Source organism: Bombus pascuorum, chromosome 1, assembly GCF_905332965.1.
Source record: "Bombus pascuorum chromosome 1, iyBomPasc1.1, whole genome shotgun sequence".
Lineage (NCBI taxonomy): Eukaryota > Metazoa > Arthropoda > Insecta > Hymenoptera > Apidae > Bombus > Bombus pascuorum.
The window spans coordinates 3,698,105-3,713,194 of NC_083488.1; the positions used below are offsets into that span (position 1 = coordinate 3,698,105).

The window sequence follows — 15,090 nt, forward strand, 5'->3', positions numbered from 1 at the left end:
TCGCGCGCGTTCATTTCGTCAACTCTAGAAGAAATCTATTCGCAACGATAAACGATGAGTAGTTACCTTCCGTGAAACTGGGAACTGATGCTAGTCGTTTTAACGCTTCTATTGGTAGGCTCTTCGGCACCGCTGAGAGATTCAAAAGCGTTCTTAAGGAACTTTTCACGGTGACTCTGCTTGGCTAGTTGGTCGAATCCCTCTGAACTAGCTTCCGACAACATAGACAGAGGATTTCGCTCGGCACTGGGCGTCGAAGCGCCGCCCTCGGAGTCCGAGTCGTCCTGACTACCAGAAGCGGTTAATTCGCTCGTTCGACCGCTCTCTCCGTTTCTAGGCTTCTTCTGTCTCCTCTGAGACCTGTGAAACATTTTCGGGTAACTTGGGTGTAGAAAATTCGTAAAACGATAAACGGGAAGACGACGTCACCAACCTTCGAAGTTCTTCGACGTCCATCGCGTTTACGGTGAATTGATTCGACACCGTATCTTCCGGTGCAGGATAATACATCAATCTATGATGAGATTTCTCTGAACCGGTTGTACCATTCTCTCCTTCCGAATAATCTTCCACGTCTCCGTCGTGCTCGGTACTCTCGTGATCCTATACGATACATGATTAAAATATTTTAGACGCGAACGTAACTCTTTCCAAACGCCGTTTCACCTACGAGCTATTGTTACTTGATGAAGCGTGAGTTTCGGCTGTTTCGAGACTCTAAGGTTAGATATATATATATATATGTACTTATTAGGAGAAATTAAAGCAACCAACATGAGTAACCGAAAAGCTACCAGTATAGAAAGACGTGTACATTGATCGTTCTTGAACTCGATATACGTATTTTGGATGTTTTTTGTTTGACTGCGTTACTGATTGGCGATGCTTTGCTATAAGTGTGTCTGAGGCGTTAGTGAGATTATACCTCAAATTTAAAGCTGCCAAGACTGCTATCGTCGGTATGATGACGACTCCTTGATTGTCGTGTCAATTCCGTGATATTGCTACCTCTAGTTACTGTCACGTTACCACCGATCACCTATATGTCATCGGTTGAAACAAAATAGAATCAACACAAAACAATCGCGAACAAATAATCTGACGTTAGGGTGAAAGAAATAAAATGAAATAAAAGAAATTGAGCAGTGTGAAAGCTGACTGGACAAAGTAAACGACAAACGCAAGTGTGGTTGGTCCGTTTCTCTCGCGAGCTGCCCGCGACTCGCAAATGCACACTAATAACACTCACTGGATACGGAGAAATTATTACAATTATTGTGTTACTGGGAATCAGTTAGTACCTGTTTCGTTTCATCTGCTAATTCTCTGTAACTATCTGGACAAGGTTGAAACACAGTTTCGTCCTCTTCCTAGAACCAGTTATCGATCGTTAGCACCATTCGAAGAAAAAGAAAAGAAGAGGAACGATTCATCGATCCATTAGGAGGTTCGTTTTAGTGCGGATCGATGTCGAGGATGATCTCGGGAAACGATAAGAAATCAACGCGCGATCTCTGTCCACGAGTAACGAGTTTCAGAAAGCGACCTTACCCTTTTGATGACGATCGTTTCCCTGCGATAATCGCTGCTGCACTTGGTCTCGGTTCCGCTGTCGATCGAACTATCCTTCGAACCACCGCCACCGCCACCGCCATCGGAATCGATAGCGCCACGAGGCGGAGGAAACGGTATAACTTCGTCGCTGTCGTACACGGACTTGACCGTTATACCGTCCCCTTGCTGAACCCTTTGCGCCCATCTGCCCTTCGGTAGGTCCACACCGAGGGGTCTCACGTTCGAACCGAGGACAGCACTTTCGTCCGCGTTCGTCGTGTTTATCTGCTTCTTCGCCCAGAGGGGTAGCTGGCCCACGCTGAATCTGTAATCCACGCCTACGTTCTGCGACGCTGGGTTCGCGTTCGGATCGAGGAATTCCGGCGGTGGCGAGCCGAAAGTTTCGTTGTCCAACTGTATGTCGATCCCAGTGCCGTTCACCTGTGACGGCCTCCTGTAACATCGCGTTTCGTGCCATCGATCGCGTCTATCGTTCGTTCGAAACTACAAGAGGCAAACGAAAGGTTCACTTACTTTCCAGCTCGCATCGCTTGCTGAGCGAGACGCGCCTGCATGGTGACGACCATGTCGCGTGGAACTCGCCACACGAATATACAACCGTCTCCGCTAGCGGACACGAGGTTGCGACAGTCGGGACTGAAGCGCAGCCCTGTCACCAACTCCGAGTGACCGAGCATAGTGGCCATGCATTCGCCGCTGTAGTAATCGTACACGCACAACGTCTTATCCGTACACGAGGTAGCTACGTAGATTCCCGATGCGTCTGAAACGTCCAAGTTACGCGGTTTACCACCGTCTATCGATCGTTCCACCAGAGTAGCTCCGATAGAGCGCAAACGTTTGCTTTGCCGTTATACTTTGCCTTACCTAGAACGACTTTGATGAGCGATCCGTCTTCGCCGACAGACCCCTTGAACGTTTTACTGTGTTTACCCGTGGCTACGTTGTAAACCCTTATGTTTCTGTCCTGGCAGGCGGTCAAGACGTGTTTCTGTCCAGAATCCACCTCCATATCGTACAGAGTGGTCTTGCCCTGGGCGTTGTGACCCCTGGCGAATTGCGGCATACCTCCCGGTGTCTGAAACGATCGAAATCTTTGACTACGCTCGCGAAACGACGCTACGAGGGAACGGTGGCCGACTTACCGATTGCAGCTGCCTAAAGATAATACTCTTGTCGGCACCACAGGAGACCATTTGTATCTGATTGCTCTGATTACTCTGATTGAAGAATCTAACGGCAGTGATGGAAGAACTATGATCGTCGAGCGTTTGCAAAAAGTTGTAGCCTTGATCGACGCTGAACACGTGGATCAGCCTATCCCTGGAGGCACTGGCGAGCAGCCTCGGAGGCTCCGCCGAGTATCGCGAGAATTTAGAATACTCCAGGCAGAGTACTTCGGCGTCGTGCGCCTCGATCAAGCACAGTTCCTCCAACGAGGAGAGATCGTGAATTCGAATATTGCCAGATCGATCACCGGACGCCAAATGTTTCCCGTCCGGGCTCACTCGGATCGATCTGACTCCGTTTCGTCCGTCGTACGATGCGTCGCTCTTTTCGCTCGACCCGGCAGCGGCCAGATCCAGATCTTTCAAGTAAGTCAGCTCCGGATCTATGTAGAGGACTTTGAGCAACTCGTTGCTATAGATGTTTCGCTTGTAGAGCGTGTCGTCCGGGGAGATGTCCTTTTCGAGGTTCCACACGCGGATGGTGTCGTCGCTGGAGCAGGTGATGAAACTGCCAGCAGGCATACTGGTCATGGAATCCGATCCTGTGGGATACATCTCGACGCCCCAGATACACGCCGAGTGGTAGAGAAACGAATGGGACTTGCCGACCCGCCTGATGTCCCGTACGTCCCACACGTAGATGCTGTGGTCGTTGTAGACGCAGGTCAACTTGTTGTTCCGTTCGTCGAACGCCAGCGCGATCGCGTCCGGATACCTCGCGTTCGTCGGATGCTGAGACATGTGACTGCAATTGACAGACGATAGGCTTGATGAAGGGACGCGCCGATGGATCGTCGGATTAAATTTATCTAAAGAGACGTTTAGATTCTCGCACCTAATGGACAATCCCTGAGCTACGTCCACGCCTAGGTAATGCGTTCTCGGTAACGTGGTGATGAATTGAAGCGTGCTAGGACTGAAGCACCTCACGATTCCCTCCGCGCAGCCGATGAAGATGTATTTGTCTCCAACGGCCATGCAATTGGCACTGCTCGTCTGAAAACAGCCGCTCTTTGAAACGAGTTACGGACAAGGTACATCGCGCGTTGCACGGTGCCGCGTATACGCTCGACGATTGCAAGAGACAAGTTGGTACCGCGTTTCCATGCAAATCGCGTTAAAATAAATTCCTCGATGAGAGCGGCGTGTCGTGACGAGCCTCGTCGGTTCATGGTCACGTAATATCTTTAAAAACACAGCATCCGGCAAAGCCATTACGGGCAAAGTCATTACTTACACGAAGCTCCACCCATTTGTCCAACAGCCTCCTGTTATTAAATTCGCATAGAAGCCCCGTTTTGGTGATGGCGTACGTCGAATCCGCCATATCCCCTCGGCCGCAGGCTACGTCCACGAAATCGTTGTTTCTCTGTTCTCCTAATATGGCAGACCGACCCATCAAAGGCACAGGTTCCTTATACTGCGCAACAAAGTTCTCACTATCACCACCTTCGCGTTACCGTTCTACTTCACCACCTGCCTCCACCTTCGATCATACTCTTTCTTTCTTTTCTACTTCCCTTACGACTCGTCTGTGCAAAATTACTTTTCGATCGATCAGGGTACGGTAGAAAAGAGAGACCGCGTTCGTTTCGGACAAAGACGGCGCGTTAACATCTGACTTACCTTGGCACTGCGCGAGTATTCGAGATACCAAAACTTGACGTGTCTGTTGCCGACGGTAACGAAGTAATTGCCGTTTTCCGCGAAGCAGACGGCCTTCACTTTGCTCGAGACTTTGTTCGACGCCACTTTAACATTGTTCCTCCAGTCCCAGACGTTGACGATCATATCGTGTTGAGAGCCCACGGATACCACGTACTTGTTGCTCGGTGAGAATGCCTTGAGAAAAAATCATCGTACCAACACGCGTGTAAAAACGTTCTCTAGTTTGTCGTCTCGATTACGATCGACCGAAGCGAGAAAAGAAACGAGAGAATCTGAGCGAGATCGGTCGAAACACCTTGCACGTTTTCGACCAAGGATCATCGTACTCGACGGATGCCAGAGAATGCAACGGCGAGCAATAACACAAAAAAAGAAGAAGAAAAAGGGAAAAAGAAAAAAGGAAAGGATACCGTTGTCCATTCGCTGAGAATGCGATCTCGTATTCGCGCACTTTGTATGTGGCGCGAATGCAACGTTCTTCGAGGAAACGCGCGTCGCTCCTGCAACCGCTTGCTCGTTTCTCGTTAGCAGTCTATCGCGAAGATTGTCTCCAGCGAGACGGAATCGTCGTTGACCCGAGAATATTTCAATTATATTTATTCGAGGTCGAACGACCATAGAAATTATACTTTTACGCGACGAGGTTTCATCCGCGAAGCGACGAAACGAAGAAAGAGATAGCGTACGGTCTTGACGATTACAACTTTATATATCTGCAACGACACGTAGTTGTGTTAAGAGCGACCACACGGCCGTGAAGCAGCTTGAAACGGAGTCTTTGGCAAGCGGGTGCCGAGATAAAAGCCGTGGATCTTAATTAACATGCGAGCGGTGACGTAACAGAGGTAAAGTCGTGAGTTCGTAAAGGCGCGTTCGACGTGGTGGCGACCCTTTCTTCGTCGCGAGCATTCATCGCGGTACTTTCGGTGTTCGTCGCAATAGGACTCGAAAAGCTGGTTTCTCCGCTTGCGGAAAGTAATTTCACGTGGAAACCGGCGGTTCGCGCCGAGGTAAACGCGAACAAAGCGGCGAGACAAAGACCCTCGAAATTAAATTCCTCTCGGCGAAACAAAACGTACCCTCGAATTAAGCTCTTTATTTTCTTGGCGCGTGATGCAGATTCGAGTGACCGACAGGCAGGTTGCACTACCAGACCCGACGTATCGATCCGAGAAACAAAAGTTTCCAACGATGTTCGACGTAATTTCTGCCGTAGAATTTTCGAGGCAGAGAGAGAGAGAGAGAGAGAGAGAGAGAGAGAGAGAGAGAGAGAATCTGATTGACAATCGAATACGCGCTGGCGGATACCGCCAGTGATATCGCGATGCTAATGCAGGTATGGTTAATCAAACGATCTATTAAAAGGAAAAACGACTCGTCAATGCGTTCGCTGCACTCGCCACTCCGAAGCTTCTGCAGTTTCGTTTTCACGATTCGCGCGTAATCGATAGAACGCTTTTTGCGAACAGAGGGGCTTTCCTCGCTTGCTACTCACCACGCAGTTGATGCCGTACTTGTGTCCGGAAAATTCGGCGAACTGCACAGCATTGTACGGATCGGAGATGTCCCAAACTCGAACGTTCGGCATGTGGCCGCACTCTCCGGTGGCCAGGAACCTTCCATCGCCGGCGAGGGCCAAAGAAGTTACCGTTTTGCGACAAGCGTTCAACACGTGGGCCTGCGTATTCTTTCGTGGGTTGAACAAAACGACGGTACAGCTGAAACACAAAGGAAAGATGATCGTTGAATTTCGTTATCCTCCGCTCCATCGAAGATCGATTTCAAGTAGCGGTTCTTGTGTAAATACCGTGGAAAAAGAAGCTCCTTTTTTCAAAATCGTTCGCGATAAGATAAACCGCGATTGGAGCACGGGGTTTCGTCACGGTTGCTCGAGCTCGATATACCAAACGCGAGCTGGGACACCGTTTTGTAACGGGTACTTTGTCGTTCCGACGAATCGGGTCGAGGAAACGAGAAGATGGAACAAATATTTGAACCCAGTTCGCGTTAGGCAACTTCTAGATCGAACGATCGAGTCGACGGGCTGCTCGAATTCGTCGATGTAAACACAGTGTCGATCAAGTCGAAACGACTTCGGAGTCGTTCAACCAGAAACAGCCCTATTTTTTTTCTATTTTTGGCTATTGTTTCTCGTCTAACGCTAATGCATTGTACCGTAAATGTTTATCAACGGGGTATTTTAACGAATGCCAGAGGCAATCGACTTCGACGGACCATCGAAGGAACGATATCCCAAGCTTCGAATCTTTATTCTCTGTTCGCAATCGCTTTGGCAGTCGACAGAAATTCGACCGTTAGATCCGTTGCTTTTACCTTTATGTCGATTCCGTGGTCGTAGCGCGTCTCACGAAACGTTGTCTGAATCGTGACCGCAACATACATATGTATCTGCCATCGTAATTAGCGAAAAACAGACGAAGAACCGATTCGCGCGAATCACCTTCGTTACGAGCAGCGAAGGCAAGCTCCGTGACACGCGAAATTGGAGAATTCTCGGGTGAACGAACGATAACTTCATCTTCGATCTGCCGCTGGCCGGCAGCTGGAGAAAGCCATGCGAACGATTACGAGCACCAGGTTGCTGCAAATTCGCCGCAGCGATACGACGCCTGCGATTGCACCGAATTTTTGCGACTTTGTCCATATCGTAGTTTGCTTGGAAATCGATACGATTCCATGACTTTCCGCGGATTCGATCGATGATTCGTAACGGGTTTACTCGCACGGATGAACGTGCATATCGCGACAGTTAGTCACGCTCGCTTGCAAATGCCGCGGCACGTGTTACGCGTTTCTTGGTCCATTTGATAACGCGCTGCAAACGCATGGGCGCGGCGGTTTCGACTCAGTGACACTCAGCTTCGTCGGTTATGCACTCGAGTCGCGGTTCTCGTACGTTCGAAAGAATATCATAAACGACTCTTCGAACGTTCTTACTTAGTCTGATCGACGAATATTATTCCTATTGTTTTATTCTAAACGGGTTAAACGGGAAACAATGTCTTTCACGAGACGGTGCTATGCGATAAGAGAAAGACGAGCGTCGAAAGTGCTATCGTCGACGCGAGAGAAAATAAGAGAAACATAGACTTCGTAAGACCTTCTGTCTGAAATTCTTGGTTGACGTGGAAGAAGAATCGATACTATCGCTTAAAACGTTGCCTCGCTCACATATGCGGGCAATGGCGTTTATGCGAGCAAATCAGGATGAGAAGGACGGAGTATGGAATAAAAAGGGAGACCTGGAAAGATAGGTTCGTGTGTGAAAATTGATAAGGCTGAATTGCCATGAACGGATTAAACCTATTTAAGGCTTTTAAAAGAAAAATAGCCTCTCATCAGCCAGTAGTCTGGTTACGAGCGAATAGAATATATATTTTATCAAGATAGGAGCGTAATCATGGTCACGGGTACATTCATCGGCCGGCCAGATTTATAACCGAGGAACCTTGGAAAAAATTGCTGGCTTTTTATCAGATCGCACACGAGGTTTGTCATACGATCGACCCATAATCGAGACGGAGTATAAGGAAGCAGTAAGTCCGATTAAGGTACAAGTGTCGTTGAAATGGTCATAGCTACGCTTAATAAAATCCGGTATTCTAGAAGAAGTGGAAGTAACGCGTGCCAAGTAGTCTATAAATTAGAAGTAATTAAAATAATTGCGATCACACGGAGGTCTCTCACCCTGCTAACCGCGGCAACATTAGAATACTTGTAGTACACGCGAGGAAACCTGCTGGCGTAACGCTTGGCCAGGTTGATATCGATTCGCTGGACCAAAACTAGAAGCGAAGGAAATTTGAATGTACATCGTGCGATGGTCGATCGGTCGGAGGATAAAAAGATGGAAAGAGAAGAATTTAAAGCGAGTAAAAGGATACGAGTGCTCCTAAAGCAGCTGCGGTTGGCGTTCGACTTCCGGATTCCAAAGGCCGGCGCCAAACGACGAGAGGCGGGACGAAAAACAACCCGGAAAGTGCGAACGACGCACCAAAAACGGATCGCGTGACCGCGGTCTCCGAAAGCGTCAACGAGCACCACTGGGCAAGTGTAAAGCTGCGAGGCACGCGGTCGTTCGCGGTAACACGAAACGCGACTCGTGCGACTCGTTGGATCTCGTTGTCCACCGAGGCGATTTATTTCGCCTACCAACCTAAACCGCAACGTGTCAATAAACTCGATGCCAACCGGCCGTTTCTTTTACGCGCTACCGTTTGTCTCGACATTACGTTAGCAAAACACCGACGTAACGTAATCTCGCCGCAACTCCGCTCCGTCCACTCTCTTTCGCAAAACCGACCGCACTGGAAAAGTTCTTCGCCGACGTAGCGTTCGTTGTCGTCGTGGACGCGTGGCGGTTGCACGTGGTGACGCTAGACGAAAGAGCTTGCCGAATAATTTCCCGACGGCGAAGCGACAAATTAGCAAAGCGCGCAGCTCCAACGGTGAAAAGTCGAGTTGTCGCAGGTCGTTGCACCGCAGCTGACCTAAGCTACGATTACGCTGCTAAAAATATGTGCTACTTTCTCGTCGTCCGTCGTCTATAACTGTTTACAGTCTTGCAAAAAGTCAGCGTCTATACCGGCGCGTTCTAGCGCCGATGTCTCTGTGCGCTCTCCATTGGTTAACGATCGTCGTTCTTGATCGTTCGACACCGACGGAAGGCGAGGGTTAGACCGGCCAAGTCGAGACGCGACAGAAGCGAAGAGTCTCTCGACGCTGTCGATTAGACTCGGTCTGCTCGACGAACACGCTTAGACAGACGGCCACGCTCTATGGAACGAACACGAACGGTGTTTCTCGTCGAAATTGATCCGAACAACTGGCTGGATCGTGATCGGATAGTTTCGCGAACCGATCGTTGGAAGATCTAACTGGGACGCGGTTATATTCCAATTACGTTCCCTGCTCTTTAGATACGCGAAGATCCTTTCTTTTTAATAACGTCGTCGTTGGAACGACATGGCTTTATCCGCTGGACGCTCTGCTGCAACTGATCTTATGAAATTCCGTCTCTATCTTTCCGATTGTATCGAAAATGGGTTTCAGGCTGAAGCTATATATATATATATACGGATTTTCGTAAAGCTTTCGATACTATCGGTCGCTCTGTTTTGATCGCCGAGTTAAAGTCTCTTGAAATCTGCAGCGGTGTGTGCTCTCGTGGTTAACCAACTTTCTATCCGACAGAAAGCAAATATTCCGTTTTAGTAACACATTCTCAAGCGAGGTCAAGGTTACTTCTGGCGTTCCTCGAGGTTCTCACCTTGATCTTCTGCTCCTTATACTTTTCATCGACGATGCATCTAACGTTTTTCGCCACTCTAATTATCGCCTACTGCATGCCGACGATCTTAAGATTTTTCTTAGCCTCGATAATCCGCGACTCGTTCTATTAATTCGGAGTGACTTTGATAGACTCCACGAACGGTGTTTGTTAAGTATGTCGTCTTCCGATTTGACTAAGCGTCGCGTCGTCGAATTTAATCGCAACAAAAATAGTCACACACGCTACAAATTCATAAAAGATATAACTTAGAAAAAACGAAGCTGGCACCCCGCTGGGAGTAGCCACCCACATGCTATATTTATTTTTATTTTATTTTTTTTTCTCACCAATAAGATATAACACTACCAAATGTCCTTCAGGACAAATTGTAAAAAAAAAAAACAAAAAAGAAAAAAAACGCTACAAATGGTGTTCCTTTATCCGCTTTGAGCCGTGTCAAGAACCTAGACATCATCTTCGCGTCTAATCTGACAGAGCGCGTTGTAAGAGTATTATTTCCCGTAGTTTTAAATCTCTCGGTCTCGTTCCTAGACTTTTCAAATTTCTTTCGCAGTACCGACAATTTTAGGACTCTGTACTTTCGTCTAATCAGATCTACTTTGGAATATCGCTCTGTCGCGGTTTCCGTTCTTTTTCGCGCATAAATAACACGCACAGAGTGAGGCGTAAGTTTGCCAAACATGGATAGCAAAATCTACGTGTTTATTGTCTCGGAAACTTGACGAAATTCTCAATAACTCGAGTGTAGAGGGTCTCGGCAAAAGGAGAGCAACATTTGACGCGTTATTCGTAAGTAAAATAGCCAAGGATATTATTTCCTGTTCTGGTATCATCCGCCAGTTCTCTTTTAATGCTTCTTCAAGGCATCTTAGAAATAACTTGTCACGCGTTCATCAACACCGCGCATCTTCTGATTACTTTAGTCGTTACAATCGTGTGCTAAATCGTACCAGTTCCTTTCACGCGATCTATTAGGTTTATAGATGCATTAGGTTGTCCCAAAGGTTCCCTTCGTTTCGTAAGTTAATAAATGCGCAATATTTTACGTTTTATATTATTTTATCGAATTACATATAGTCCATTTCGCAGTAACGGAACAGCGTAGCAATAAAAACAAATTCGATAAAATAATACAAAAGGAAATCCATCATTTCCTTATAAAACGAAAGAAACTTTTGGCACTTGATTTTGAATTGTTGAAAATCAGATCAATTACATTCAAGAATGCATCTTGGCGAACGCTTTATAAATTATCATACAAAGGAATACAGAGATTAATATTGCAAGATCATATTTTCAAAGATGTAAAAATAGATCAATTATTAGAATATAATGTTAATTTAAGACACGCGTCAGGTATACGCTAAATCATCGGAGTAGCTGCTACGCTCGACCGAAAAAGTCCTCCAGTGCAAAGGGTTAACTTATTTTCACGTTTATCGTTGCTTCTCTGGACCAGAAGATCGGCGCCGAGAAGCAATTGCGCCAACGATTCTCCGTCGGAGGAGAGAGAAGATCGTGGCAACGTAGAAGCGAGGGTAGATAGTTGCGCGGTGCTCTCCGGTCGATAATCGCGAGCAGTTTGCATCGCGGATCGACTAAGCGTGTCTCTTTCGTTCGAGCATACGGTTCGTTTCCGTTTGCGAACGGCGTTCGTCGAGTTAGCCGCCATGCACGTCCGCCGCGTTTCCGGTCGCTTCGCTTTCGGTTCGCCAAAACGAGTATACGGCTAGCCTCCGATTAAAACACTTTCCGCTCGCTGAGTTCGTTACCGTAACGAACGAACGTGATCTTCCAAACCGACGGCCGGATAAACGTCTGTCGGAATAGTCGAGCATTTTTCCAGAATTTTATCGTAGAAGGAATTGGTTAACTACGTAGCTGGCTACTACGTGATGGAATACGGAGGAAATCGCGCGTCGCGATCGATACAGAGCGACTCTGAAACGACGAGTGTGGGGCAGGAAGAAGGGCCATTTACGAGGAGGAAGTGGCTCGGTTCGGGCTTGACCCGTATCGTATCATCTAGATGGTTTTCATCGAAATGAAAATCTCGCGACTGCTACGTTCCTCGTTGATCGTAGGTCGGTCGAATCGCCGCGTGGTCTACTTTAACGTTGCTGAAAGGTTCGCGTGGGAACGCGACTTCGACTGTATTCGAATAGCACTGGAATCGCGTCAGACGCGTCTGAAAGGAACACGTGGAAACCGTAGAGAAATCGTAGCTGGATGCTAGTTCTTCTTCCTCGTCGAACGCGAGAGAGAAACAAGCGGCGCGCAAAGCCGGGCTCGAGGCCGATTCAAACTTTTCATTTGATTAACCTGAAAATCTACTTTTCCGCGCAAACCGTCTACCATCCTCGGACCTTCGTTTTCGAAGGCTCTTTCGAGAAGGAAATTCCAACGGTTGCGTCGCACTCTTTTTGCCCGATTCCAGAGAAGAATCGTAAATTCTAGAACGCTCGACCGTTTGCAAATCAGAGGCGAATCGATCAAGATTAGGGTCGAACGAGAAGGGGCGAGATCGAGCGGAGCGTGCAACCAAATAAACTTCGGACGAGGTTGTAAAGGTGTCGTAAACTCTTCTTGCGTCTCTCGCGCGCACGAAATTTCCCTGACAACGACAGGAGATCGCAACAAGATCGTTGTATCTACGACCTACCAAAAGCTGACACACGCTGGGCGATGTAGGATATCAACGATCGCCGCACCTCGACAGCTACAGTCAGAAAATGCCTCAAATCGAAAGAAGCGTAGTTGGATGTTCCAGCGATATCGCTTGCCTCGTAATCGAATGCCGTGCGCTTGCCCGTTGCAACTTTTTCTAACCACGTTCGTATCTGCTCCACCGTTATTTTTCTAGTTCATATGCCAGCAAAGCGACATCCGTCACAAACGTTCGAGTCTTCTTCGAACAAGCTACTCTATCGGAAGAAAAAAAGTCTCGTCGCCTGTCGCGTGGTCGAGCGCTGCGAGTGGAGAAGCGTACCGTTAAGGCAACGTTACCGTCATGGCAAAAGCTTCGCACGAAAGTCTCGCGAGAGCCCGAGCGATGCACCAGGAAGCCCGTAACTGTAATTTCTAGCCACGGGTTGCGTGCGGAGGAACACGTAAGGTCGCTGGTATAAAGGTCACTAGGTCGATTATCGAGCATGGAAACCGGTCGACGGCGTTCTAATAAGTTAGTCGATGGAACTGGCTGATTTAAAACGACCGATCGCATCGACGTTCCTTTGCATCTCGATGACGGAACGACAGGTCACGATACGAGTCTCGTGACGAACCGAAACTCGTTAATGACTTTGGCATGGTAAATTCGATTCGGCGAGCGATTACGCTCTTTGCTTTACCGCTTTGGAGATTTTCGAAATCGCCTCATCGAACCACTTACTTTCTTTGTATTCTGGAACGGATTTACTTATTTATTTATTTATTTAACCGGCACAGGACTTTTTCGTGTCGGATAAGAGTGCTCGTAAGAGCCGATATGAAAAGGGAAGGAGCGCGAAACGTAATCGACGACTTAGCGCAGAGATAGGAAACGTGGTACGATTTTAAGGACCGTGTTTCGTACGCAAGCGTATTCGTAGAAAGAAAGAAACTCTCGTTTTCTTGCTCGTGCCGTTCGAACGCGTAACACGTTTGCTCGCTAGCCGGAAAAGATTGTCCCACAGTGACTAATTCCGGCAGTGTGTCGTCGAAACACAAGACGGTAGCGGTCGGCTGCTTCGCCTAATTATTAATAAGGGACTTTCTTCGTTTCGAGCGTTCTCCAGGCATGCGAACCAACTTTCCTCTCCTCGAAGATCTACTTACCTTGTACGCGATCGCGTCTCGAAAATCCGGTGACGCGCTGTCTTTGCCTTACCGATGTCGACGTTGGAAAACACGGTCCGGTCGAGTTTTCATTTTCTAAGAACGGAACGGTTCTCGATGCTATCGAATTTGGAAAGTCCCGAGGCGATCACGATCGCGCGAGGAATATGGGTCTCGCGTTGCCTAGAGCTGACGCTAAGCAAACCGTATTTCGTGTCTTGCGTTCTCCGCAGGTGAAATTTACGAGAAGAGCAATTACTTTTCTTTGCGCACGATTTTCTCCGGCAATTAATGGACTAGCGCGTTTATTCCTCTATCGCCTCTGTCGATTAAACTCGGAGTGCATCTGGAACCTCGAAACTGGGAAACAGAGTAGATCGAGAAACCGGGAAAGCGGAACTTTCCTTCGTAACACGATACACGCAATGTCAAGCACTTTCTAACCTTGGAGTCGAGCTCTCGACGATGTCGTTGCCAGATACGCGATCGACCGCTCGAATACGTTCAACCGTTGTTCCTTGCCACCGACGAACAAACCTCGATACGTCCAAGGACGCGTGGTCGTTCCGTTCGATCGAACGTGAAAAATCGACAAGCGGTAAACGTCGTCAAATTTAAAAGGTTTCGCGTGGCCGTTCGAGGCGGTTTGTTAAATGAGAAACAGCAACGAGCCGAGCTACGATTGCCGGACAGCTGGTCGTAATTGGTGTAACGCCATCGACTTTGTATCAACGTGTTCGTGAAAGTACCGGCACGCTATCGGATAACGTATCGAGTAGCCGCTATTACGGTTGTCTTTAGCGCGTACAACCGGTATCATCGCGTAACCGATCTGGCGTTTCCTTCGCGATTAAAACAGGACGAAAATCGATGGTTGGCGAGATACGTTAACGCGCTTTGATAGCTCCAACGCCGGATTTATTACCAGAAGGAGAATTTGACGAGGACGAGGAAGCGGCTAATTCTAACTGCTACTAACCGCGATGACATAACGAGATCGGCCGGAGCAGCGACTCGAACGGTAGCCAGATGCATCGAGGAAAATCGAGCGCGGTGCTGGCAAGTACTCGCATGCTAACAGCTACTTTCGACTCGGGGAAGCTTTGTTCACGCACGCGTAAACACGCGTATGCGCGAGGAATCTCGCCGAGCTCGTTACCATGCTCGTGCTCGTAATTACGCTACATTACGTGACCGAAGAATCATAATTCCGCTCGAGCTGGTAACATCGCGGCATCGATGCTAACGAACGTCTCTGTAAACCAGGCCGATCGAGTCGTCGACGAAACGAAAGGAAAGAATCGCCGTGGCTTGGCGCGGCAAAAAGCGCATACACAGCCAAGGGATGCAGAGGTTGCCAGGTCGATCGAACGATTTAATTGTCGCCGACGCTTATCGTTCGAGGCGGATCTCCGACACAGAATCTTTTGGTCCATTCACCTCTCTCTTGACCCGATTTCCGAGTACCGTACATAGCTGTTTGCTTGT

At 48.2% G+C, this 15,090-nt stretch overlaps 1 protein-coding gene across 8 annotated transcripts in view; it reads right to left on the minus strand.

Moving 5' to 3' along the window:
* LOC132906638 (mitogen-activated protein kinase-binding protein 1) overlaps window positions 1-15,090 on the minus strand; it is an 80,859-nt gene that overhangs the window by 10,509 nt on the left and 55,260 nt on the right. For 6 of the 8 annotated variants that reach the window (XM_060959541.1, XM_060959205.1, XM_060959028.1 and 3 more), the window contains 12 exons: window positions 5,968-6,190; window positions 4,431-4,646; window positions 4,042-4,224; window positions 3,640-3,800; window positions 2,721-3,549; window positions 2,443-2,653; window positions 2,089-2,338; window positions 1,552-2,008; window positions 1,302-1,370; window positions 926-1,039; window positions 434-603; window positions 67-360 (listed from right to left, as the gene is read on the minus strand). In XM_060959541.1, coding sequence (XP_060815524.1) covers window positions 67-360; window positions 434-603; window positions 926-1,039; window positions 1,302-1,370; window positions 1,552-2,008; window positions 2,089-2,338; window positions 2,443-2,653; window positions 2,721-3,549; window positions 3,640-3,800; window positions 4,042-4,224; window positions 4,431-4,646; window positions 5,968-6,190 — 3,177 coding nt within the window. The remainder of the gene's footprint in view (window positions 1-66; window positions 361-433; window positions 604-925; window positions 1,040-1,301; window positions 1,371-1,551; window positions 2,009-2,088; window positions 2,339-2,442; window positions 2,654-2,720; window positions 3,550-3,639; window positions 3,801-4,041; window positions 4,225-4,430; window positions 4,647-5,967; window positions 6,191-15,090) is intronic. The other 2 variants (XM_060959295.1, XM_060959454.1) reach the window with 2 other exon arrangements.